This window comes from Tiliqua scincoides, chromosome 5 (assembly GCF_035046505.1).
Source record: "Tiliqua scincoides isolate rTilSci1 chromosome 5, rTilSci1.hap2, whole genome shotgun sequence".
NCBI lineage: Eukaryota > Metazoa > Chordata > Lepidosauria > Squamata > Scincidae > Tiliqua > Tiliqua scincoides.
Genome location: NC_089825.1, coordinates 76,934,911 through 76,961,690, shown reverse-complemented (window position 1 = coordinate 76,961,690; position 26,780 = coordinate 76,934,911). Strand labels below are relative to the sequence as shown.

Genomic DNA, 26,780 nt, shown 5'->3' with positions numbered 1-26,780 from the left:
CAGCTCCCCCATCAATTGCCTCTTCCCCCCCCCCCTCAATCACTCAGTAAACCACAGGGATGCCTACCAGGCAATGGGAGGGAGGAGCAGCCAGCCTAGTGGATGGAGCTTTCCATCATACTGCCATAGCAGTAGTACAAAGAAGGATTCTCCTGCATCTCTTGCCAGTTTCTGGGCAGACAGACAGAAAGGTAGCTAGCCCGTGTGCATGCATATCAAGGAAAGGCATAGGGCTTGTGCCTGAGAGTGCCCAGAAAGCTGATACTGGACATGACTGAGAGAGCAGAAATAGGTAAGGGAGCAGACAAAGAATGGATAACACGCAGCACTGGGGGAATTCCGGTCAAGCACAGCTTGATCTCAGCAATATCATCATTCAGCTAAAACTGGTGAGTCATATTTGGGCAAACTGAAAAGGGTTGACATGCAGCCTCTCCTTCTAGTTAGGGACCTGTCAAATTATGGAAACCACTATAAGTGAAGGGAGAGAGGTTAGGGGAACATGAGGCAGCCTCTTGGAAGCAGGCAGCACGGTTGATATTGCATTTGTTTGCATCTTGGTCAGCTGTGAAGTAGACGGCATCTGGGGAGTTGACTGAGGGGTCAGAGTCAAAGTAGTTGTAGGGCCGAAGAAAAAAGCCCACGCCATTGCCGACTGTCACAGTGTTGGGGATGTCCTCTGCATGTGGCACATGTAAGAAGCCAACTGAGATCCAGGCCACAAGATCCTGAGGTGGGGCAGAAGATGAAGCAACAGAAAACAAAGAGAAAACAGACATGTCAGTCACAAAGTGAAAAAGGCATCCTATCTTGTCATGAGTGCAACTTGCCTTGATAATAAAGGTGTGGAAGATGGCCCCAGCACACTCAAGTTCACAGTATGCTTAACTCCAGATGTGTCCATTGCACTTGGTGGGTCAGCTGAGAACTAACTGCATGTAAATGACACTCAACCAATCCTGATGGTCTGCAACCATATTGTGGCTCATGAATACACCAGACTTTGCACTGGTGCACAATTAACTCTGGGCATATGACAGCAAGAGAGCATTGGAGCCCAGTGAATTTGCGCAGGTTCCTGGAATGAAACGGAATGGTGTCTCCATGCCTCAGAAAAGTGTGCTGTCCCTGCTTCCTACACTACAAAATAGATCAATACCTCAAAAACAACAGTCTTGTGGCACCTTAAAGGCTAGCATTTTTTTTCAGCATGTGGATCACAGTTGACTCCACTAATGTCCACAGATTAACTTGGCTACAACTTTGGAGGCTCAGTACTACAGCAGATAATGCAAATGCAGTACTATTTCACCTCTCCTGTTTCTTTGTCTTCTAATATTTTTAACCTATCCTCGTACCCCTCAAGTCTCATGGGCAGCATACAAAAAAAGCATCAACAATTAAACTATCTAAAACAACCATTCAATTCACATTAAGGGCAGCAATAAAACCAACCAGTACAAAAGGAAACCAGTCAGATTCCAAGCACTTTCTGAAACAGGGTGTTAGCTTCCTAAAACCATGGAGGGCCTGATTCTGGGAAGCCACTAAGGCAAAGAGTTTGGCATGCACAAAGCCATCACCAAAAGACTCTGCTCCTTAAAAATGAAATAACTAACCCCTAACAGCAACAACAACCCAAGCAGAGCATTTTCAGTAGGTTTAAGTTACATCTGGGAGAGGGGATGCCCTGGACTCAGGTTATTTTGATTGTTATCACTATTCCTGGCCTCTGCTTCCTGGGCAGCCCCCTCTATCCTTCCTTTCAGACACTTTCTCTCTGGAGACAACACAGGAAACCCTTTGCCATCTCCAACTGACCATTGTCCCTCCTTTGTAGCTGCCAACCACTATTCAATGGATTTGGAGTGTTTGGTTCTTGCTTTCCAGTTGGCTCAACCATTTCCCAGCTTTCGCCTCCTAGGCAGCCCTTCCTTGGCTAGTTCACCTGACATGTTGGGCAATGTTGCAACTACTATGGATTCCTTCTTGCTCCCTCTGCCTCTCCAACATGTACAGCAGTTGGGAGCTGGGTCACCCCATATGGTTGTGCAGATTGTGCATCACGTCTAAGGGGGCACCATTCTGACATCTGAATGGAGGGAAGGTGGAGGATGCAGGTGGAACGTCACTTCTGGCAGGGAGAAAGAACTGCCCTTTTCTACAGTGAACAAAGGCATTGCATGGGCTAAGAGCAGTCCTGATTGAGAGTATCTCAGCGCTCACCTCACTGGTGATAGTCTCGTTGTTTATAAAGTCGGCAAAGACCACCAAGGGATCCCAAGGATCATTCTGATTATAGATACAGGTGCTGGTCGGTTCTTCCTCTTTCCGCTTGGTGACAGCCAGCTTGTACCTGGAGAATACAGGCAATGAAGGAGATGGAAAAGAGCATGAACATGTGGGGGAGAAACATAGCAGGATCAACATACTATTCTTAAATTATACAGGTATGTCCTGCATTCCTGCTGCTTTATGCTCTGACTCTCCAGTGACATGTAGTGCAATCCTATCTTGCGCTGGAACAGGCAGACCAGGAAGCCTGCACTGTATCCAGTGCAAGATAGGGGCCCAAAGAAACTCTTCCCCTTACCCCCAGGTAAGCCGCCGCAGCTCCAATGGAACTCCTCGGACTTTTGCCACCTCAGGAGATGGCATAAGTCTGAGAAGAGCGGAGAGGCTTGCAGCCACTCTGCACTGCTCAGGAATGGGGGCTAGAAACTGGCATATCTGCCAGGTCCCAGCCCTGCCTCCCACTCCCCGCCCTCCCCTGGGACCGCCCTCCCCGATCCTGAAACGCTTCCCTCCTGCCTCCTCCCCACCCACCCCAGACCCTTATGTTGATCAAGCTTGGCCAACACAACCCTCCCCATTAGAGTCAGCGTGGATCCGCGGGCCAGTGCACGTCCCTGCACCGGCCCAGTCAACTCTAGAGGAGGCGCAAACATGCTTTAAGGGCCAGCTCTAGGGACTTGGGCAGGCCCAAGGCGCACTTAGGATTGCACCCTTATTTTATAGCAGGGGTGGGTCAAACTGTGGCTCATGAACCACGTGCAGCTCTTTGACATATAATGTGCAGCTTTCTGAAATACGCAGATCAAGTTTCCTTTTGCATAATAATTAATATAAAAAGTAAACAAGACATTTTCAAGCTTTATAATTATTTACTGGGTATAAATTGAGAGTCCACTGGACTAAAACACGTTTTAGTTTTGCTTGTACAGTATGGATTAAAACACAAGTTTAATGTTCAAGATGAGTAAATATATTTAAGAATTTAAATGCTTCTTAAATACTGTATTGTAGCTCTCAAACATCTGAAGTTCATCATACGTAGCTCTTAAATTAAGCACATTTGGACACCCTGTCCTGTAGCAAGGTAGTCCCCATCTCCCTCTCCCCAGCAGCCATCCCTGAAATCAGACATTTCTGAGCACAGGATCACAGAAGCCACTTACCTGCCCCAACTGACAGACCTCTCCATGGTGCTAGCTTCGGGTAGGTGCTCGCCTGCAAAGCTGACAATCTGGATGCGATAGCTACGTTTGTGACCCCAGTGGTTCTCACGGCTGGTGGTAAAGTGCAGGTACCGAGGAACTTTGTCATCAAGTAGAAAGGCAGCTTTTTCCTCCTTGTCCAGGAGTTGCCTTGTGAGCACTGGCCGCTGGATTTGGTGCTCTGGGCTCCAAGGGGCCTGCACAGACTCATATGTCATATCAAGAGCTTCCAAGGAGTTCTTGGTTCCTAACAAAAGCAAAGACTGAAAGAATGTGCTCTCCTGGTACAGCCCCTCACCTAAGCAAATAAATTCTTACATCTCCTAGGAGAAACACCAAAACACTTACCTTGTACCTGAGAGATGTAGGTTGAAGTTCCACATCTCTGCCACTGACGTGCCATGTGATTTTTCACAGGTCAGCATCTCTCAAGCCCTCTTCAGATATTATAGCAACTGTGGACATTGTCTGTGTTTACAGCCAGACAGAGCATGCCCTGCCACTAGGCCAGCATGCTCCATAGCCATGCTCCCACTCTCGCTAGGTAGAGCAGAACATGCTGGTGTGGGATTGGTGTGTGCTGGCATGCTCCTGTTTTGCTGTGACTATGAATCATATCCATGGTTACCAGAACTTCTGAAGAGGGTTCTCCTCTGGAAAATGGGAATAATGGTGGCCCACTCACAGGCTTCTTGCAATATCTCATCTTAGGGACCACCTTCCTCCTTATGTTTCATTGCCAACATCGAAATGTGCCAAGAAAGAGAGCACCTAGAGAGGCCTTTGCAGTGGCTGCCCACAAGCTGCAGAACTCCCTCTTGCCAAAACTGCAGTGCTTAACATTTGTCAGACTCAGGATCACTATTTCGGTTTGCTTGTTCTTCTGTGGGCAGCCTCATATCCTTGCCTTAGACGGAGGCACCATGAGGGTGACTGAATCACCACAGTCCTCCCCACTCAAGCTTTACCATTCTCACTGTGCTTTGTTTCATAGCAATTCCAGAGAGTATTTCATTGTACTGGAGAGAAACTGAGGAACCAGAGTGTGTGTGACTTACATAGGATGGTACAATGAGTTGAAGGCAGAGGTGAAGCTTAAGTGCAGGTTTCCTATTTCATCTAAGGACTCTCCAATGGGGCACACCAACCTCACAGAATAAAGTGAGCCAAGCATTATGATGCCATACTGAAATGTACTATAGTAGCGATATAGTGGTGACTATATAGTGGTGGTACCTTTTTTTTTTTTTACTACCTTGGTCCATCTTTCTGCTATTTGTCAAGGGGTCACATGGATTGTTAATCCAGAAGGGCTTCTGGGTATTTGAGCAAAGGAATGCTCCAAATCAGTGGCATCTCCTAATTTCCACAAACAAGTAACAGATTAAGATTACTGTACATACTGGGGACTGAGCCAGAGTGGTAGGAAGCATGTCTGCCTCTGAAGAGTTTTTTTTTGTGCTGTGGAAGTGAATCCAGAAAACACAGTTATTTAAAGATCCCTGTGGCATAACTGTCTGCTTCTCAGCAGAGCCTCTGTTGTGAGAAAGGAGCATTACGAGTCCCCAGAATTTACAAGCTGTTGTTTTCCCTTGCCCAACATCTTGGGTCTCTCTGGCTCTTTGCTAGCAGTGCCAGATGTGTGTGTGTGTTTTTTTTTTCCTTTTCAATGGAAAATAATTCCCCCTTATTTTTATATCTCACAGTCCTGGGGCATCCCCTGCAATGCTGGTTAGATTCACTTGCTTGAGTCATCTGAAGGAGGCAGCTTTCTGCAATGCACTTTCTTGGCCCTGAATGCCTGCTTGTGGCACACTGGAGCCTGCGCTGTGTGGGATGACCTGTGGGAGCAGTGCTGAAAGCAGGCAAATAGGTAAACATCATGGGGTTTCTAACAACACACATAAATCTCTTTTCCTATTTGCCTTGAGATGGTGGAGTGTATTGTATGAATATTGGATTCTTTCAGGCAATTTCTGCTAATACAATATATGTCTCTTCTTATTTCAAACAGTACAGCCCAAAGTGGGACTTAAGCAGGGCTTTCAGGGATCAGGTCTGGGAGGGAAATTGTGCCAGTATTTCTTCCCAGCCCTCTCTAGAGTATGTAGCCTTCTTATTTGCTGTCTCGCCTGGTGATATTGTGGTTCACAATGCTTGGTTCATGTCTGGGGCCAGGGAGCAGCTTGCTCAGCAAGCCCAGGACCAGATACATGCTAGGAGGGGCTGGGAAGGCCTCAGCTAGGCAGGACAGGGGCTATCAGCGAGTTGAGCAGAGTGCACCCGCCCACACTGCAGGTACCTGCAGAAGCCTGCCTGTTCGCTGGAAGAGGAGGAATAGGACCCAGAAAGTGGCCAGGCAAGGAGGGTGGAACCAGGAAGGGGAGGAGGGACCAGCCAATGCCAGGAGAATATGGATTGGGCTAGGGATCAGAAGGCTGACCGAAAGGGGCTGGGAGGCTGGAGAAGGCCCTAAGGCTGAGGAGGTATAGGGTGATTCTGTCAACCCTCCCTTTGCTCTGAGGCCCAGGGGAAGAAAAGGAAGACATGCCAGTTGGGTGTGGCCAGGGATGCCCTACATAGACTGCTGAGCCTTTATCAGCAGGAACCCCAGTGGCAGGCAAAACCCCAGGATTCTCCCCCCCCCCCCCCGTCTCAGGTCTCCTGACAGTTCCAAAATACAGATCTCAGCAACTCATGATGCTCACTCCAAATACAATCATCAATTTGTCTCTGGCTCAAATTTTAAGCCAAATGAAATAAATAATGAATGATTCCCTACCCCCCTCCAGATCCTGTTTGGTTCATACCCCATTTTGCTCTTGATTACATCATTAGAGGTTCAACTGGCAGAATGGGCAGCAAAATGGCAGATGCGCTTCAATGTCAGTAAGTGTAAAGTCATGCACATTGGGGCAAAAAATCAAAACTTTAGATATAGGCTGATGGGTTCTGAGCTGTCTGTGACAGATCAGGAGAGAGATCTTGGGGTGGTGGTGGACAGGTCGATGAAAGTGTCGACCCAATGTGCGGCGGCAGTGAAGAAGGCCAATTCTATGCTTGGGATCATTAGGAAGGGTATTGAGAACAAAACGGCAAATATAATGCCGTTGTACAAATCGATGGTAAGGCCACACCTGGAGTATTGTGTCCAGTTCTGGTCGCCGCATCTCAAAAAAGACATAGTGGAAATGGAAAAGGTGCAAAAGAGAGCGACTAAGATGATTACGGGGCTGGGGCACCTTCCTTATGAGGAAAGGCTACGGCGTTTGGGCCTCTTCAGCCTAGAAAAGAGACGCTTGAGGGGGGACATGATTGAGACATACAAAATTATGCAGGGGATGGACAGAGTGGATAGGGAGATGCTCTTTACACTCTCACATAATACCAGAACCAGGGGACATCCACTAAAATTGAGTGTTGGGCGGGTTAGGACAGACAAAAGAAAATATTTCTTTACTCAGCGCGTGGTCGGTCTGTGGAATTCCTTGCCACAGGATGTGGTGCTGGCGTCTAGCCTAGACGCCTTTAAAAGGGGATTGGATGAGTTTCTGGAGGAAAAATCCATTATGGGGTACAAGCCATGATGTGTATGCGCAACCTCCTGATTTTAGGAATGGGTTAAGTCAGAATGCCAGATGTAGGGGAGAGCACCAGGATGAGGTCTCTTGTTATCTGGTGTGCTCCCTGGGGCATTTGGTGGGCCGCTGTGAGATACAGGAAGCTGGACTAGATGGGCCTATGGCCTGATCCAGTGGGGCTGTTCTTATGTTCTTATGTTCTTAAGTCCCATTTGGCTTATAATTTGAAGCTCACAATAAGCCAAACTATTTTCTAAGTTTTGGATTGCAAGCCCAGTTACAAGCCTGACCAGGGGAACATTACCCTATTCTTAGGTTCACACACCCACCTCCCACACACACCTTATCATCTACTAGGCCTGGGCTTACTTATATGTCAAATCCTACAAAAAGTCTGAATATAAAAATAAATAACGTTCATACAAATCCCAACATTTATTGAAATCTGATAGCAACTGTTACCCTGCATGTGCCTGATCTCGTTTGATCTTGGAAGCTAAGCAGGGTCAGGCCTGGTTAGTACTTGGATGGGAGACCACCTGGGAATACTGGGTGCTGTAGGCTTATACCATAGTCTTTCGAGACTGAAGGTTGCCAAACAACCATTATTGAAATCGAGAATGTGGTTCCCTGGGGCAGAGTTTTAGACCTGGAGAGGGAAGCTGGATGCCATAGTACCTCCATTAATGGGGACTAGGATTTCCATAGAGTGAAGCATTTTGGTAGCGCAAGAACCTACCTCCAACATCCAAGTCGACTTTGTAGTTGATGAGATGGTTGTGCATAGTTCCGAGTGTGTGTTCTCCAACCCTGTGTCCAAAGGCAGACCCCTCTGCCTTATCCATGAGGAATGAGGAACTGATGTATCCAGTGGCGTGGACCTTGACTTCCATAGCACCATTCTGATAGAACACAAAATCCCAAACATAGTCATAGTTGATGAGGGTGGAAACAGCTCTTAGAACCAGAGCATATTTGGCTAACCCCCCATAGTAGGAAGAGCCGATGATAGAAAAATGGCGACGCAGAGGCACACCCATGTCATATTCAAAGATGCAGAAAGAGTTCTTGCTCAGTCTGGGGGTGTCAGAATCTATCAAGTAGTGTCGGTCCACATAGGTGGCTGTGTAGGGGCAATCCACACCCCGAACCAGTTCGTAGGCAAACTTCCCAATGCCCAAGCTGCCATCCATGTACCTGGTCACCATCCCTCCAGGGCAATTGGAGCCATAAGTGGCAAGGGCTTCCTGCAGACTCAACTCATAGGCAATCCTCTCCTTGCCAAATCGGATGTCAAAGAGACGTGGCCCTGAGTACACATTCATCCCAAAAGCAAACGACCACATCTGGTAGACAACTTCATTGCCCTTGACACTGTAGCGCATCCCCTTGGGCTCGAACTGCAGAGGACCTGCAGGAGCAGGAGGTCCAGAAGGCTTCATGGAAACAACATCCTGATCATCCTCCTCCAGCCGGATGCTCTTTACTCTGACCTCTTTCACACGCCCGTCTCTGAACTCCCTTTCCAGCTGTGCCATGTCCTGATAATACTGGCCATTGTAGAACACTTTCTCCACCCTCCATTCGGAGAGATGCAGACTGCTGTGATTCACCAGCACCTCCAAGCCAATGGGGTGGACATAATACCCACTGCCAACCACGTTCTGGTACAGGACAAACCAGGTGGCTCTGTCACCAGACTCAAACCCACGGGGGGCTGTAGTTAGGGTAGCCAAGTTAGTCCCGTTTGCAACATACTCACAACAGTCTTTGAGAAAGGTGGGGGCACTGGCAAACGCCCGGAAAATGAATGCATCAATGTCCATGTATTCCCTGTCAGTTACCGGTCTGCTGTGATATGGCACCTTTCTGCGAAACCTCTTCAGTGTATAGTCCTGATGGCTTGTTGGGTTTGGGAGAGGACCTACTACGTATTCTGTGACATTTGGTTCCAACTCGTTTCCAAAGTATACCACAGCCAATGCCTGCCGAGGGGGCTGACTCCTTCTATGATCAAGGAACTTCAGTGCCTCTGCTTTAGTGGGAAGGTGCACATCCAGAGAGTAAATGCAGTTATCTGATGGCTTTGCATGGAATGCATCTTCCAGGTGCACACCAAGGTTGCTCTTAAGATATTTCACCACTTGGATAATCTCTTCTGCTGTCAGGTCAGCAAAGATCTTCCTCTGATCACCGTTCAGGCTTTCAGGGGGGTGTGACGGTTCCGAGGAGACACAGCTAGTGACTTTTTCCTTTTTTGTCAGCAAGACGCAAATCAATGCAAAAACTGTGGCTAAAGCCAACACTAGGAGAATGACCACCGTTTTCATGTTCATGTCAGGAGTGGCGAAGGCAGCAACAGCACATCCCAACAGCCCAGTTGTTATTTCCTTGCCTCAAATGGCCAAGGTGGGAGGGAGCTTTCAGATTTTGGGGAGGGACCTCAGCTAGGAATGCTTGAGGGTTCAAACAAGGGACCATAAAAGGCAGCCTCTCTCTCTTTCCCTCTCTCTGTGCCTACCCTGCTATGTCTGCTTTTGCCAAGCTGCAAGCTCCTTTTTGCAGAGTGACAGACCAAAAGTTTCTTTGGGGAAAAGACTGCATTCAATCCCAGAGAAAAAATGCAACATGCAGACAGAGCAGAGACCCTTGGTGAGGATGCTGTTGGAAGGGGTTTCCGGCCAGATGCTGTAACCTGATCTCTCACTAGCTGAAGATGGAGAAAACAGTGGTGCCTGCTCACTAGAAACAGGAAAAAATGTCCCTTCTTGATGCTGATATTATCTCCCCCTTGTTCACCCTCAGAAATGGAGATTTACTGTCACTCAACCCTTAAGAATTTGTGGGAGTTCACTTCTGAGGTAGCTCTCCCATGATGAGGGTGGCATGTTTAATTTGCCTTGGGCTTGACAATGTAGGTGTCTATGTCAGAGGCAGTGGAGGAGGAATGTTTTGGAACAAAGTCAGTTTCCTAACCACCTTGAGTTGCTCCCCAGAAAACAGACAGGAGTAAGAAATATCTGAAGGCATTTTGCTGTTACTTACACAGGAAGTGTAACAGTGGTTACCAGTCAATCTAGAAGAGGCAGAAGCGATGCTGGGAGGACAACAAACAGCTGTTTCTGATATTAGGTTCAAAATTAAAACAGATGTATCCCTCGCAATCCGGGACACATGAGAGATATCCCACAGATCCAATGCCCTAAAGTGCTATTGTCTGGCCACACAGCATATAATGCTGTTGCCAGGAAGTGTTACTTGTCAGGAATTTACATCCCTTACAGGCTGCCTGTTCCTGGATTGTATCAGGGCCAGAGGTGACTACACTGAAGTACAAGTCTGGAGAGGATACTTTTCAGCTTGGGATCCACAAGATCTGTTGCCTATGTTGAAAACTGGGGCCTGAAACTGCATCCCGCAGCTCTGTTGACCATGCAAAAGCAGATAGCCTAACCCCAGGGATTGGTACTAGACCTGGTCAGTCATCCCGCCAGCCTGAGAGAAAGGTCTTCCGTGCTCCAGCTCCTGGGTCCAACAGTAAGGCCAAGCAGGTCCACCATCAGCCTAACCACCTTGTGATGAACCCAGAAGTGGTCACTGCCTCCAGTTGCACTGGCTGAGGTTCACTCCAGCAGGCTTTTTTTGGGTAAGCCGCCAGGGTCAATTGGGCTGGCCATAGGATTGAGCGGTTCCTGTCCACTAGGAGAGGCAGCGGGAGAGGCGGTGAGCCTGGCAGATGGTATGGGACAGTTCTCAGAGGCCCCAGATAAGACCTCCCTACAGTTCATTAAAATCTTAGACTGGATCACCCTTTGTTAGCAGACAGGGATCCCTTCTACCCACCCTAGGCGTTCCTTACCTCAGCTGGCCTCAGGGTGTGACTCTCTGTGAGGTCTGTCACATCCTCATTCTATGAGAGGCTTGAGGGGACATTGCTCAGTGATCATGAGCCCCCTGTTTTCTGCTGCCATGGTATATGATGGGCGGTGGCAAGTGGATGGGGGCAGCATACGAACAGCCAGCGATACAGCAAAGTTCATGGGTGTGTGTGTGTATGTGGGGCTAGCTGGGCAGGCCTTCAAAACATGTGCCTTCAAACATTTTTCAAGTTGGACAACCCATATGATACATGGGGGAGGAGACATGCCTGGATGCTGACTCAGCTTATGACTGGACAGATTATTCAACTGCCATGCCAATGCAATACTGGAAGAAAGTCAGTCTCACGCCACAAGTGAGGTGCTGTAACCTATTTTGAAGCACTATGCCTGCCATCATTACCCTTTGCTTCAGGTATAATGTCAGATTGCATGCAAGAAACCAAACACATACATCTTCTCTTCAAATGTATTTTGGGTTTATATCAGTTTATAGCTTCCCCCAAAGAATCCTGGGGATTGTAGTATGGTGACAGTGCTAGGAATTCTTTGTTCAAGATCCCCAACCCCTCCTCGCAGAATTACAGTCCACAGAGTTCCAAAGGGTTAAGCCAGTTTGTCCATGGCACAGATATACGCATTAAGATCTCTAGAAAAGAAGAGACATATATGAGCAGTTATGGGAAACAGATTGGTGGGAAACTGCAGCCGAGGTTCATCTGAGCCTAGAGAAAATACAATTTTCCTACAAATATGTACAATGCCGACAAGCAAAGTTTAAGATTTGGTTTTAAAAGATACTGAATAAAAAGCTCTCAGTATTACCTGCCCTCATTATACACAGATTTCATACTGAGCTCACCCCACAATTCAAATCACCTGCAGTTACCATACGTCCAGAAGGTTTCAAAGTCTTGTCAGATTTTGGAAACCCTCAAATGTGAAAGGTGGAAAGTTAGGCAAACATGCAGCTCTTTTGGGCAGGCACGCCATGTGGTTGACAGCACAGGACGTTGGGTCTTGCTCACTGGTGAAGAAAACACCATCAGGGGAATAGATGGAGGGATCGTCATCAAAATAGTTGTAGGGTCTCAGAAGGAAGCCAACTGCATTTCCCAGTGTCACAGTGTTGGGGATATCTTCAGCATGTGGAATGTGCAGGAAGCCAGTGGTGATCCAAGCAACCAGGTCCTGGTGAAGGGAAAGGAATAGGATTATACCATTGGTTATTATGCCATTGGTATGAGATAAGGAGAGTTTAGGGGCAGATTCCTTGAAGCTGAGCCGGTGGCCTGCAGCAAATGTTGAAAGTGCACCCTCCGTATTCAGTATACCCTGAAAAGCGATGGGAGATTATCTCAGTGAATGTAGGGGCAGTTGGTTACTACAAAGCCAACTCTTCGTTCAGATCTAACCCATCTGATATATCCATGGGAAATTCACCTGGAACGAGTGGAAGCAGAAACCAATTCTCCTGGACTGTCAAAAGTTATCAAGCTAGTTTTTAAGAAATTGTTTGAATTTGGAGAGAGTCGAACTGAGCTTTGCTTGGCAACTCACTTAACCTGTCTGCCAGCTGCTGCATTTCTATATTCAACCCATACATGTGTAAATAGGCACAAAAGCATCAGAAGGTTCTAGTTCTCTTTCCTTCAAAAGAAACTGGTCCTGTACAGGATTCCTGAATTACCTGTCACTTGAGAAGAGTGAATACAAAGCATTATAGACTCTTAACAATTGCCAAAATGAAGTTGAAAGAGTTGGGAACTACAACTGGAGAGGCCAAAGTTGGGATAGAACTGCTAGAAGACAAACAAAGTCAAAAGAAAGTAGCCCTGGAGTATACCAAATGAACATAAGAACATAAGAACATAAGAACAGCCCCACTGGATCAGGCCATAGGCCCATCTAGTCCAGCTTCCTGTATCTCACAGCGGCCCACCAAATGCCCCAGGGAGCACACCAGATAACAAGAGACCTCGTCCTGGTGCTCTCCCCTACATCTGGCATTCTGACTTAACCCATTCCTAAAATCAGGAGGTTGCGCATACACATCATGGCTTGTACCCCATAATGGATTTTTCTTCCAGAAACTTGTCCAATCCCCTTTTAAAGGCGTCTAGGCTAGACGCCAGCACCACATCCTGTGGCAAGGAGTTCCACAGACTGACCACGCGCTGAGTAAAGAAATATTTTCTTTTGTCTGTCCTAACCCGCCCAACACTCAATTTTAGTGGATGTCCCCTGGTTCTGGTATTATGTGAGAGTGTAAAGAGCATCTCCCTATCCACTCTGTCCATCCCCTGCATAATTTTGTATGTCTCAATCATGTCCCCCCTCAAGCGTCTCTTTTCTAGGCTGAAGAGGCCCAAACGCCGTAGCCTTTCCTCATAAGGAAGGTGCCCCAGCGCCGTAATCATCTTAGTCGCTCTCTTTTGCACCTTTTCCATTTCCACTATGTCTTTTTTGAGATGCTGCGACCAGAACTGGACACAATACTCCAGGTGTGGCCTTACCATCGATTTGTACAACGGCATTATAATATTAGCCGTTTTGTTCTCAATACCCTTCCTAATGATCCCAAGCATAGAATTGGCCTTCTTCACTGCCGCCGCACATTGGGTCGACACTTTCATCGACCTGTCCACCACCACCCCAAGATCTCTCTCCTGATCTGTCACAGACAGCTCAGAACCCATCAGCCTATATCTAAAGTTTTGATTTTTTGCCCCAGTGTGCATGACTTTACACTTACTGACATTGAAGTGCATCTGCCATTTTGCTGCCCATTCTGCCAGTCTGGAGAGATCCTTCTGGAGCTCCTCACAATCACTTCTGGTCTTTACCACTCGGAAAAGTTTGGTGTCGTCTGCAAACTTAGCCACTTCACTGCTCAACCCTGTCTCCAGGTCATTTATGAAGAGGTTGAAAAGCACCGGTCCCAGGACAGATCCTTGGGGCACACCACTTTTCACCTCTCTCCATTGTGAAAATTGCCCATTGACACCCACTCGCTGCTTCCTGGCCTCCAACCAGTTCTCAATCCACGAGAGGACCTGTCCTCTAATTCCCTGACTGTGGAGTTTTTTCAGTAGCCTTTGGTGAGGGACCGTGTCAAACGCCTTCTGAAAGTCCAGATATATAATGTCCACGGGTTCTCCCACATCCACATGCCTGTTGACCTTTTCAAAGAACATTTCAAAGAACATTTCAAAGAATGCATTTCAAAGAAATGCATAAACATTACAAGAAAGGAGATGTTCTAGGAAAAGAAGATGCCGTGTCACATCTGAAAAGTTGTTGACAGGAAGAAATCGTGCCTTTTGGGAGGAAGGATTTGGCTCATAGCCTGGGCCAGGTTTTTTGCTATTAGTGTAGCTTTGAAAATATGTACACATGAGGAGGGGAACTGTTCCTCTGATTCCACACCCACGTCCTTTGACAGAACATTTTCAAGAATTTCCAAGAATTTCAGGCTGCTGCATTCTGACCATTGGCTCAGCTTACATCACAGATCCCAGGGAGAAGGCAGGAAGGGGGAGGGGTGGGCACCACTACCTCTTTTTGCATTCAGTAAGAATTTTATTAAATATTAAGATATAGAACAGAGCTTTCTTACACACTTGCAGCGGAGAAAAAGTCCACACCTCTATAGACATCTGTAAATTCTCTGCTCTCTGTTTAACTAAAACTGACAACATTTAAGGAAGTGAATTCTCCAGAATGCAGTACAGTATTAGGGAACCACCAACTCCACCTCCATCCCACCTCCCAGAAAGATAATCGTTTTAAGGCTGGGGTGTTTCAAAATAAATACTCTGACAAGCCATTTTGGAAACCAGACCTGAACTCTTATCTCTCAAGTCGGTTTAAAATACTGATCTGCTTTACAACAAACCATGGAGCTGTGCCATGCTGACTATTTAGCGTGAAAGTTGTTTGTGTTATAAACCCTGGAAATATTGGGAAACTTTGTGGAAGGATTTCAGACTGGGCCGCTGTGAGGCAGAGAAAATGTTTCCTGAGTACCATGAAACAAAAACGTACATGGACAGATATAACCGGTTAAACTGTCATTATGGTTATTTGTGGACCAAGCTTTTCCCACCATCATAGTCTGGAGATTTTTCCTGTAAGATGAACATGTTCATACTCTAGGCATGTTTGGCCTGTGTACTGTGAGAAAGTGCACAAGACACACACACAGCGCTTTAGAAACAAAGTAAAAATGCATTAATCCTGTAAAGAGATCAACTCCTTGCAGGAAAAATGTGAGGTGTGATCCTAAGAAGCAGCAAAGCAGGCAGCAGAAAAGTAAGTGGAAGGCTAGCTAAAACCTTTGGCTTAATATAGCTAAGACTCTGGTTCAAGTCCCAACTGCAATATTCGATTAACCTCATTAATCATGTCTCTCCTAAGAGAAGGATGGCTTTACTTCAGAGGATGAGAACAGCATGTGGAAAATGTGAACTCAGCTCACAGGCATTGCACACAAGGTAAGAAAAATGTTTCAGGGCAGTTTCTACATCCACTCTTGCTGAGGCAATGCAAAAGTAGGAGCAATGGATGTCGTTGCACAGGAGAATTAGCAGGCAGAATCGGGAAGGTTTGGAAGTCATTTGGAATCCCTTTCAAATGCCCCCTAGGAGTACATTAAAAAGGTATTTTCCTCAATCAAGCTTGTTTCCAGCTTTGGAATTCAATTGAGACAGGGTGACCAGACATCCTCTTTTTCCAGGACATGTCCTCTTTTTTAGCTTCGTGTCCTGGAAAAGAACATAAATGTTCTCTTTTCCCTGTGAGCAGGCAGTGCAGAGCCTTCTTGTAATTAATAAATTATATGTAATAAATTATCTGTAATAGAGTTAAAATTTAATAATAAGTAATATAGTGTTTAAATTAACCACATGAAATCAATATACAGGTTGAGCCTCATTATTCATGTGGGTTCCATTCCAAGCACTCACATGGATGGCAAAAAATGCACTGTAGCAAATCAGTTTAAAAAACAAAGTTTCTTTGCTCAGGTGATTTAAAAACAGCCTTGCTGACTTTTGTGATGTAAGATAAGAGTTATTAAGAAGACAATCTATCAATAAGTCCTCTTCCAAGTGCTTCACTCAGTCCCTTCCTTCACCAATGCAAAGTGAAGAATCACCTTTCTTTCACGTGCTCAGGGGGAAGGGAGGGGTCGCCTGGAGAGAGAAGGATTGATGGATGGTCAGCCAGCTGCCCTCTCTCTTTCTCTCTCATTAAGGGGGCTACTGTTAAAGGACTGTTCAGTTTTTTAAAAATGATTTTAAAGGGGTGCATATTTCCCCTTCTCCAGGGATTAGCACATTCCTTCTCATTTGCAGGGGCCATTTGTGTTGAGTCAAATCTGTGTATAAAAAGTCTGTACAAGTGTTTTCAGTTTTTATTTTATCATGTCCTACATTTTTCTTGGATGTCCTACATTTTGGGGTGCATTGTCCTCTTCTGCGGTTATGACATCTGGTCACCCTGAGCTGAAGAAGGGAAAAGGTTCCAAAATGGCATGGGGTGGGTATTTGTAGGACAAAAAATTGACTGCAGGGATGCATGTACTGATTCTGGAAGTATGCTCCTACCCCCATTCCTGCAATCATGTTAGCCATCAAACACAGTTTTGGAAATCACATGCTGTCCTAACGTGCATATTTACTCTTTAAAGCTGTAGAAGGTGCCCATGAATTCTTTCGCTGTTGCATTACCAATGCTAACCTAATGTAAGCAAAGAGCTGCAAGATGTGACAAGAAAAAAATAGAAGTGCCTGGCATTCAATTCCAGGTTGGGGTCCACACCCTGCCCAATAGCAACATCTTCTTGATTTCTCTGTGGGTTTTGGGTGAAGCACCAGTACCCTACAGATTGAAGCACCTACTGGTGAAGCACAAGTATCCTAAGGAGCACCAGTACTCCACAGAGATCACGACTCACCTCATTGACAATGGACTCATTATTTATAAAGTCAGCAAAGGCAACTGAAGGTGTCCATGGGTCATTCTGGTTATAGATGCTGGTGCTGAACGGTTCCTCCTCTTTCCGCTTGGTGACAGCCAACTTGTACCTTAAAAACAGAGCAAATAAAGATACAACCATCATTCAAGATTATGAAGCATTCCTAAAGATTGCAGTGACTTGCCTGATTGAATGAATGGATACACCCAAGATAACATCTGGAGAGATACTGAGAGCAATGGGCATACAGACCAAAGACATGATGAAGGTCCCTCCTATAACACACAACATCGCCAACCTTAGTTTCAGTGTCTAGAAATTCATCACTTACCGGCCCCAGCTGATGGCTCGCTCCATTGGATCTGTCTCTGGTAGGTGGTCCCCAGAAAAGCTGATTGACTGGATCCGATAGCCACGATTATGACCCCATTTGTTTTTGCTTTGGGCTGCAAAATATACATATCTGGGCATGTCATCATGAATTCGGAAGGCGGCCTTGTCCTCTGTATCCAAGACTTTTTTCACCAGTTTCATCCGGCTGATCTCATGCTCTGGGTTCCAGGGAGCCTTCACTGTCTCAAACATCATGTCATTGGCTTCCAGAGAATTTTGCACACCTAGAAAAGAAAACAAAAAAACAAGATTACCAATATTAAGCTGTGTTTTCAAGCTAGTTAATAGTTGGCAACCTTCAGTCTCGAAAGACTATGGTATCGCGCTCTTAATAGGTATTGCGCTTAATCGCGCTCTTAATAGGTATCGCGCTTGATCGGTATCGCGCTTAATAGGTATCTCACTTAATCACGCTCTTAATAGGTATTGCGCTTAATAGGTATCACGTTCTTAATAGGTAGTATTAAGCTAGTTAATACTACCCCTGCTAACTGGGTAAGAGGCACTTTTTCAAGTGGGTGCTCCTCTTTTTAGCAGGGGGAGAGTAAATGGCCTGCCTCACTCCAACAGTATCTTTTCTAGTGGCTGCCTCCTGCTGTTCTTTTGCATTTTTTTTAGATGCAATGGGACAGAGCTATTAGTTATTTGATTTTTCTCTGAAAACCACTTTGTGAACTTTTTTGTTGAAAAGCGGTATATAAATACTGCTATTATTATTAATAATTAATAATTAATTAAGCTTTCTCTTCCCTGAAACACCAAGCCTGGAATAACTTCACCTGTGTGGAAAACACAAATGAAATTCCAGGCTTGGTGTTTCAGGGAAGAGAAAGCTTAATTTGTTGGCTCTCTTTTTCACAAAATTGCCCTTTCTTCAGGGAGCTCAGTGTGTTTTACAAGACTCCTCCCCCCCCCTTTTATCCTGACAGCCACCATATGGGGTAAGTTCGACTGAGAGATAGTAACTGGTCCCAGGTCATCAAGTAAGCTTCATGACTGAGCAGGGATTTGAACCCCGGTGTTACCAGATCTAATTCAGCACCCTAATACACCACACTGTCTTTCTCATCATCTGTCTACCACATATTCAGGAAATTGGCAAGAATCCAGGACAACCTAGCAGGAATGAAAGCTTAAAAGCAGGAAGGGGTGCCCAGTAAAGAGGGAGCCTATAATTCCAGCTCCCATGGAGACCAGCACTGAGTTGAGAGGACTGTTGGTGCCACCCCTCCCCAACCTGCTCAGAGTCGGCTTGAGATCTGTATGCCCCAAGGGAAGGAAAGAAGAAGAGGTGCACCAACCAGAGGGAGCCTATAACACTAGGCCAATAACACTAGCATCCCATTGCCAGCACTGGCCTGGGAGTTTTTATTTGATTGTGTTGTGCAAGGGAGTGGCAACATAATATAGGATATCTTGGGTGCTCCCTGAGGAATCTGGTGGGCCACAGTGAGATACAGGAAGCTGAACTAAATGGGCACTGGGCCTAATCCAGTAGTGCTCTTCTTGTGTACTTATGTGTTCGGTGAACATTTTATAAGCCACCTTGGCATTTGGCAAGGGAAAAGCAGGGCATAATTCCTTTAAACAAACAAACAAACAAACAAACAAACATACAAACAAATAAACAAATAACTTGAGTAAGATTCCCCTATGAGAGTCAAATGAAAGTGGATTTACTCTTTTGTAAAGAAATTGTCACAAAAAGCTGAAGGCATTTTAACATTACTGAAAGTTAAGAGAAATGTCACACTTTTGCAGTGGTCAAACTGCGTAGGTGCACACTCCTTGTCAGGCTGCCAAGGAAGACTTCAAGTTGTTATTCATCAAAAATCTCCGAGTGGACATGCTGCATGAGTCATAGGCAAGCTCTTGCTTCCCAGAATTCTCTTGAGTCCAGAATTAGAGGAATTCTACAAACAGCTATAATAATGGTTATCAAAACCAGATCTTTAAAGACAAGAATGTTTGCAAGGCTCTGTGATGAGACAGGAACAGAACACACTTCTTTATGGTTTTACTGCAAATCCCTGGTTGTCTCAGGGAAATGTTTTAACACATGTGTCTATGTTGAATGAACTGTTCCAGTGGAGGTCAGTCTTGGCAGTCAGCGGCAGACTACCCCCCAGCCCTGTGCCCCAGGGCAAAGGTCCATGATGGCACCCCCCCTGTGGGATGTCATTGTCCCCCTGCATGCAAATCCACCCCCCTCTACTTACCTGGAGCTCACAGAGCCCCATGTGACTCCAGGTCGCATCAGGAAAGCCTCTCTGAGGTTCCCCGATGTTTTAAACTGTGCTTCTGGAAAACCAGAAGCATAGTTTCCGACCCTGTAGGGAACCTCAGAGAAGCTTCCACGGGGTCCTAAAGGTGCGCGAGGCTTTGTGCATGGGGCATTTGCCCCATAGAATGAATGGGAGGTCCGCCACTGTTGGCAGTCCTCATGTATTTGTCAACACTGTTTTCATCCTGAAGTTGGGATGTTTAAGTGATTTCAGAGAAGCCAAACAGTCTTAACACTTCTCTTAAACCTTGGGAGAGCAACATTCTTCAGTTCAGTGACAAACTAAAATCCTTTCTTGGGGGGGGGGGGAATTGAATTGTGGGAGAGGAAAATGGGAACTGGAAGTGTAGACCTATTTCTTGGTTTGAAACATCTTATTGCAAGCAGTGACACACAAATTACAGGAGATGTGAAAATTGTGTCTTGCATCACCTTACTTTCCTGAAGTTCCTTGAGAACTACTTTCCTGATCTGGATATGACAGCTTATGATTGCATTAGGGCTTCTTTCGATGTTGAGATTAAGGGTGACATTTTCAATATACTGTATGTACTCGCGTATAAGTCAAAAATCAAAGCCTTAAAATTGATCTTGAAAGCATGGGTCGACTTATACACAGGTCAATAGGTGGGTGGGGCTTCTTAGAGCAGCTGCCTGATGAGGTGGGAGTGGAGCTGTGCTGAGATGCAGGACGCAGGGGTGGTGGTGAAAGGATCAAGTTTACTTAACAGTAATTATTCAGAGGCAGTAATGACAACAACAAAAATAGCTATTGGGCAGCCCAATTCTGAGCTCCCATGGCATGCAGCTTCGGTGGCACCAAAAACAGCTGCCGCCAGATCCTGTGTGCCATGGGCTACAGCAGGCAGCACCACGGGAGAAGGGGACGAAAGTAAGGGAAATAGCCCCACAATGGGGCTACTCAATTTACCACCGACCAAAAGGTCGGCAGTGAGATAAAAGTGTTCGTGTAGGAGCCCTACACAAACAGACAGAATCCCATGGAGCTCTGCTCGACCAAACCCACCTCCCTCCCACCCTCCTGTGTGTTCTGCAACCTCTGAAAATCCAGTTCCTAACATTGTCTCCCCTTGAATTTTGGATCAGTATGCAAGCCAAGTACTTGTATAAAGAATTAAGTGACAAAGCTATCAGAAATGCATTGCTTTCACAACTTATTTATGCAGCGCTTTCAAGCAGTTGCAGCCATAAAAAACAAATCCAGATCCAAAAATCAATGTGGTGAGTGAAATTAGAAGTGACCGTTTTGAAAATGAAGCCTAGTTTTAAAAAATTATGCCCTAAGAAACAAGCCCACCCATCTCATTAAAACTATGGTCAGTTTGATATTTAATACTATTTTTTTAATAGATGATTTGCAATAGTGAGTGGTAATGACATTCTTAATTTTAAAACTGTTTTGTGACAAATATATTGTGCTTTAAACAGAAACACTGAAACAGCAGTGAATTTGATAGATGTTATAATAAGGGGATTTCTGACAAATATAACTCATTTAACAGGCAAAGGTATGTTTTATTTCTCTCCTACCAGCCTAAGTAATTAGAATGAAATCAATAACAGAAATATTGGGGGGGGGGTGGTCTCATAAAATGTATATATAATTTTTCAGAAGTCACAGTAACATCACGTCTGAGAACCCCTGCATTATGGCACAGCATTCACTGTCCCTTCAGTGCACCAAACACAGAATGCTAATATGACATTTGTAGAGGTGCTTGTTTCCAATGAGGAAGGTAGGATTACAGCCTTACAACCCATTCCTAAAGGCGACAGTACCACCACTTGGTGCAGCAGCATCAAAGTGGCTACTGCTGTTTCTTGCAGCCCCATGGCAGCTGCCTGCGATCTCCTAGGGGGAAGGGGACTTATTTTCTCTTGGGGGAAATAGCCCCAAGCTATTTTGTCAGCACAGACTCAAGAGACTCAGTTCAGGATCTGGTGGAGCAGAGTTCCACCTGTCTCACCCTCCTCCTGTTCCTACGACAAAACCCTGCCACCCCCCACCCTGGAAGGCCTCCCCCATAGCTCTTAACTAGCTCCAGGCAACATCTGGTCAGCGCTGGGCTCAGCGCCAACTGGGATATAATGGGATTACTTCCGAGTAGAATAAATGACACCATTTTCAAATACCTCTAGACATTAGCATTACAGAGCTCATGTGGACAAATTAAGAGTATTGGTGGTAAAATCTTACTAGTCAATGACAAGAACTGCCTTTCCACCAAGGTCTTCAAATGAAAAGGAGACTCCTTAACGATAAACCAGAAGGACAAAATCAAGAATACTTGGTATTATTTGAGACTGAATAAATTAAATCTAGTGTCAAAGCATAATTTTGTATAAATAGTTCAGATGATCGGAATTTTCTACTGAGGAAACTTTCACCACTTGCTAATGTCAAAGCAAGATCAGTTTTTTAAACCAGTGTTTCTCAACCAATGTACCACTGGTGATACTTGAGGTGGCATCTGGTGGTACTCACAGGACCCCTGGACATCTGCTGCCCAGCAGTGAGACCAGTAATGTGACACAACAAACAGCAATAGGAGGTGCGGCACGGCAGGCAAAGCTCCAAAGCATGCTTTTCCATGCTCAAACAAGCCCTCCCATTCACCCTGAGCCTCTTACTGGTGTTTGTCATGCTCATCTGGCCTCCCAACCCAGAAATAACTAGTGATGATGTCATTGCCAGTTACTTCCGGGGGTACTTTGAATAGGTGGACCATGTAAAGTGGTACAGCAGGGGACAAATATTGAGAATCACTGATTTAAACCATATTTTCACAAGTTCCAGCATAACAAACATACTCTGTTTTAGGCAGATGGTTTACAGCACAATGCTATACAGCAGCCATTTTCAACCACTCTGCCGTGGCACACTGGTGTGCCACAAATGGTCTGCAGGTGTGTCACAGGAGTTTGGGGGAGGGTCATTTACTAGCAGGGCCATTGAAGAATGTAAGCCCCCCACCAACTGCATGTGCCTTGTCAATTGTCAAAAAACCGATGGTGTGTCCTGACAGCTTTAGTACCTTGTCAGTATGCCATGAAACAAAAAGGCTGAAAATCACTGCTATACAGGTTTATTCAGAAGTAAGTCCCATTGTGTTCAGTGGAATTTATTCTCAGGAAAGTGTGTATAGGATTGAGACTGCATGCTGATTCTCCTCAGGACAGCAGCTAGATCAAAATGGCTCCCAGAGGAATCTATTTTTTATTCTAGAAGTTTTTCATTCATTAAGATAGAAGCACAGCACTTGCCTCAGTGAGGTCAAAGAAGAACCAACCCAAGAACTCCTAACCCTTGAGGTGGTGCACCAAACGCCACCACCTCTTAAGAACATAAGAACAGCTCCACTGGATCAGGCCATAGGCCTCTTACACAGTGACATGCCAATTGGTGCCACTCCTTGCTTGCCTTCTATGAATTTGAGAATAAGAGAGCAGAAGGGGAAAGTGTGGAGGAGACTAGAGTGCACTTCCTTTTCTGGTCCCTTTCCCTTCAGGCAGGTGATTGCAGGCAGCCTTGCCAACCTGCCATCTGTCATTCGTACCAACCTGCCATCTGAAGCAAATGCCTCGGTCAACCTCACGGTAACTAGCATTAGACAAACAGAACTGGCTGCCACGTTCCATATGAAGAATTCTGGAGCAAGGACACAAGCCTTTTGAAATGGCCATTTTACAATTCTGTTTCTACACCGTCCCTCAATGGCATTTCCAGAGCAAAATATTCACTGCTCTGCTGGGACACAAGCCTAGAAAGCCAACACAAACCCTTCTTACCCCACTGATGTAAAAGGCCTCTTTGGAGGCTCCTTGTACCAGCCCATTCTTGTTTTTCCACTCGTAGGATCCTGCAGAGTTGCACATTCTTTCCACACCTCAGTAGCACATTTTGGGGACACAGTAAGCTGGCCCTCCTCCCTTGACCCCCTCCTGCTTCTGTTGTGGTCTGTCAAATCTGGACACATGCCTTTCAGCACCCAACACCTGCAGTCGCCACACTGCAGGTCTCAAAAAGGTGGATTTTCTCTGATAATAAACATGAAACGTTAAGCATGGGAACAATACAATGGATGTTGATGTCATCATGTGAACCCTCCTTAAAGGGTTAGTGAACAAAATGCTACAATCCCAGAGTAGACACCATGTCTGAAATGCACCCAAAGTCTCAAGCCAGGGACAGCTGCTATGTGCTGTCAAGCCACTGTTGCTGCAGGAGAAATTCCCCAAGGGCTTCTGACCAGATCACTTAGCAAGAACAAGTCTATGTTAGGACCACTTTATGGAGCCATTGGGTTGGCTACTCTGTTCTGACCTACTTCCTTTAGAACTACCTGAAGCCCCATTTTGGTGTGAAGGCGGAGCTCCCAACACTCATTTCTTTTTCCAAAAAAAAAAAAAAACAGCCATGGGGGGACCAATTTGGATGGGTACATAGACACTGGGGTTGGTATTGCTGTAATAGTGCCCCCTTCTGGCAAAGAGACACTTTGCCCCTCAATACTTCATCTCCCAGGAGTCCAAGACCTCCTGGCGCCTAATGCCAAATACTGCCCCCACCCTTACCTGGGAATGTGTCAGCCTTTGTTCTTCCCTCCCCCTGAATTTGAAAAGCAACAGAGGGACAGAGCAGAAGAGCAGGATGGAGGAGTTGTTCTAGCCCACCACTCTCCTCTCCACCACACTTTCTCTAACAGAGATAAGTGGGTGCCCTCCATCAATCTGCTGCCAAAGGTGACAATTTCTGCCAGCCTCATGGATGGGCCAGCCCTGTCACCACCCCAGGGCAAACAGTGGTTGGTTCCACCTGCAGCCTGAAATCCTATTCAAAGGGTGGAAGAGGATACCATTCATATAAGCAGATGACCACCTGGTGGAACAATCCCACTTTTGGGCTTCCCACACCCTTGGTTCAGAGATCACTCCACCTGCAAACAGCTCATCTCAAATGTATTTTATGCCTCTTAAACCTTCAGTAGCCTGGGTGACATGCAGGAGGGGATGGCAGAGCAGAGGGATAAAACAGGGCTGCATATATACTGTTACCTGTCAACAGTAAATTCAGTTGTAGTATAATCTCAACTTTTTTTCTTTATTTTTTAAAGCAGGTTTCAAGTCCTCATGACATAGGTACAAAAGCAAGGGCAGAATATAAGTTTACAAATCTGTAGCACAAATATTTTAAATACTAAATATTTGAGGGTATAAATATTATATACTACTAGGCTATAAGTACTTGAACTAGTACAAATAGTGCAAGACTGGAAAACAATAGGAGTGCAGCAAAGTCTCCGAGGGTGGCAGGGAGCTCTAATGCCCTACTTGATTCAGTACCCTTTTCCTTTACTCTGTCTCCCTGTTGTGTTAGCCATCTAAATACATTTCCCTTTTCCAGGGACTCATACATGAAGAGCAGGATAGGGTAGGTGAGACTTACAGGACAACAGAGGCATAGACAAAGCTCCCAAAGAGAAGCAGTATCAGAAAGGGGTGCAGAGCTCCACTGATGAGCTATGACACCCCCAGGTACTTACCTCCCACATCCACATCCACTTTGTAATTGATGAAGTGGGTATGAATGGTCCCAAGGGTGTGATCTGCAACCCTATTGCCATAATACAGCCCATCGCCATAAAAGAAAGATGAGGTTATGTATCCGGTGGCTCGAACTTTACTTTCAATGGCACCATTGGGATGGAAAAGAAAATCCCAGATGTAGTCATAGTTGCCCATAGTGGCCACAGAACGAAAGACCAGTGCAGAGCTGGACAGACCCCCATAGTACAGGGACTGAAGGTTGGAGTAATGGCGCCGAAAAGGGGCCTCCACATTCTGTTCAAATACACAGATGGAGTTCTTCTGCACCTCTGGTGTCAAGCTTTCAATTAAATAAGAGGCATCAAGGTAGGTGGCGGAGTAGGGGCAGTCAACTCCCCGGACCAGCGAATACATGTACCTTCCAATGCCAAAACTTGCGTCCTGATATCGGGTCGACATCCCGCCAGGGCAATTGGAGCCATAGACAGACATTGCATCCTGCACACTCAGTTCATAAACAATCCTTTGGTCCTTGAATCGGATATCATAGATCTGCGGCCCCCTATTCACATCCATCCTGAAGGCAAAGCTCCAGGAGGAAGAGACAACCTGGTTGTTTCTCACACTGTAGCGTGGCCCACAAGGCTCATAGTACAGAGGGGGATTCGATTCCAGGGTGGGACCCTTTGGACTCAGTGATGAAAACTTTCCATCAGATGAGACTTTCTTGACTTTTGCCACACGCACACGTTTCTGTACAAACTCCTTTTCCAGCTCTGCCAAGCCATTGTAATACTGGCCATTGTAGAATACCTTAGGCACCTTCCAGTTAGAGATGTCCAAAGACCTGTGGTCTACCAACACCTCCAGTCCCACTGGATGCAGGAAGAAGCCCTTGACATTCTGGAACAAGGAAAACCAAGTGGCACGATCTCCAGACTGGAACCCTCGAGGGGCTGATGTGAGACCCGCAAAGTTGCTCCCGTTATGCCCAAAGACCTGGTTCAGGAAAGTAGGTGCTTCAAGAAATTTCTCCTCAATTAGGAACTTCCCAATTTGTTCATATTCATTGCCTATCACAAGCCTCCCAAAGTAGGATAGCTTTCTTCCATATTTCTGCACTGTCACATCCCGGTGATATGTCAGTGCAGGGAGGGGGCCCACCACATACTCTGTGATATTTGGATCCGACTGGCTTCCAAAGTACACCACAGCCAGTGCTTGTCGAGGGGGCTGTGGCCCTCCGTGATCAAGGAATTTCAGCACTTCTTCTTTGGGGGGAACTGCCACATCCAAGTAATAAATGCAGTTGTCAGAAGGGCTGGCATGATAAGCATCTACTAAGGTCACCCCCAGGTGGGTCTGGAGATACTTCATCACCAAGACTATCTCTTCTTGTGACAAGTCGGCAAAGATCAGACTCTTGTAGCTGTGTTTTCCACTCAGGAAAGCCTGTGATTCAGCACTGCAATGGGTAAACTTCTCCCTCGGAATCAGCAGGACACACACCAAGACAAAAATTGTTGCTAGAGCAAGCACCAGCAGAACAAGGAGGGTTTTCAGGTTCATCACTGCAACAGATGGGTCCTGAAGCTCCAA

General features: G+C 45.9%; 2 protein-coding genes and 1 pseudogene across 4 annotated transcripts; 1 reads left to right on the top strand and 2 right to left on the bottom strand.

Annotated features, from left to right (window-relative positions):
• Positions 1-337: 337 nt before the first annotated feature.
• On the bottom strand, positions 338-9,459 carry LOC136651861 (amine oxidase [copper-containing] 3-like). 2 transcript variants are annotated; one of them, XM_066628584.1, is made up of 5 exons: positions 8,841-8,996; positions 7,818-7,980; positions 3,459-3,744; positions 2,227-2,356; positions 338-728 (listed from the first exon to the last, which is right to left on the bottom strand). In XM_066628584.1, the coding sequence occupies exons 1-5, from the start codon at positions 8,892-8,894 to the stop codon at positions 444-446; spliced, it is 918 nt and encodes a 305-aa protein (XP_066484681.1). In that variant the 5' UTR covers positions 8,895-8,996; the 3' UTR covers positions 338-443. The 2 variants fall into 2 exon arrangements, with proteins under 2 accessions (XP_066484681.1, XP_066484680.1); XM_066628583.1 differs by having other exon boundaries at positions 7,818-9,459.
• LOC136655055 (5S ribosomal RNA) lies at positions 7,523-7,642 on the top strand (annotated as a pseudogene).
• Positions 9,460-11,409: 1,950 nt separating the features above from the next.
• LOC136651402 (amine oxidase [copper-containing] 3-like) lies at positions 11,410-26,779 on the bottom strand. 2 transcript variants are annotated; one of them, XM_066627749.1, is made up of 5 exons: positions 25,178-26,779; positions 17,268-17,553; positions 16,916-17,045; positions 11,836-12,147; positions 11,410-11,605 (listed from the first exon to the last, which is right to left on the bottom strand). In XM_066627749.1, exons 1-4 carry the CDS (start codon positions 26,748-26,750, stop codon positions 11,863-11,865), a joined length of 2,274 nt encoding a protein of 757 aa, XP_066483846.1. In that variant the 5' UTR covers positions 26,751-26,779; the 3' UTR covers positions 11,410-11,605; positions 11,836-11,862. The 2 variants fall into 2 exon arrangements, with proteins under 2 accessions (XP_066483846.1, XP_066483845.1); XM_066627748.1 differs by having other exon boundaries at positions 11,410-12,147.
• Between the last annotated feature and the right edge of the window lies 1 nt (position 26,780).

Bases quoted from the DNA above. Each gene is read 5' to 3' on its own strand.
- LOC136651402 (XM_066627748.1), bottom strand. From the start codon at position 26,750: ATGAACCTGAAAACCCTCCTTGTTCTGCTGGTGCTTGCTCTAGCAACA. The intron at 17,554-25,177 runs GTAAGTACCTGG...TTTCTTTTCTAG, and splicing joins AGTGGATGTGGATGTGGGAG to GTGTGCAAAATTCTCTGGAA. The intron at 17,046-17,267 runs GTAAGTGATGAA...TCTGTTTTTAAG, and splicing joins CGAGCCATCAGCTGGGGCCG to GTACAAGTTGGCTGTCACCA.
- LOC136651861 (XM_066628583.1), bottom strand. From the start codon at position 9,414: ATGAACATGAAAACGGTGGTCATTCTCCTAGTGTTGGCTTTAGCCACA. The intron at 3,745-7,817 runs GTAGGTTCTTGC...TGCTTTTGTTAG, and splicing joins AGTCGACTTGGATGTTGGAG to GAACCAAGAACTCCTTGGAA. The intron at 729-2,226 runs GTGAGCGCTGAG...GCCCCACCTCAG, and splicing joins ACGAGACTATCACCAGTGAG to GATCTTGTGGCCTGGATCTC.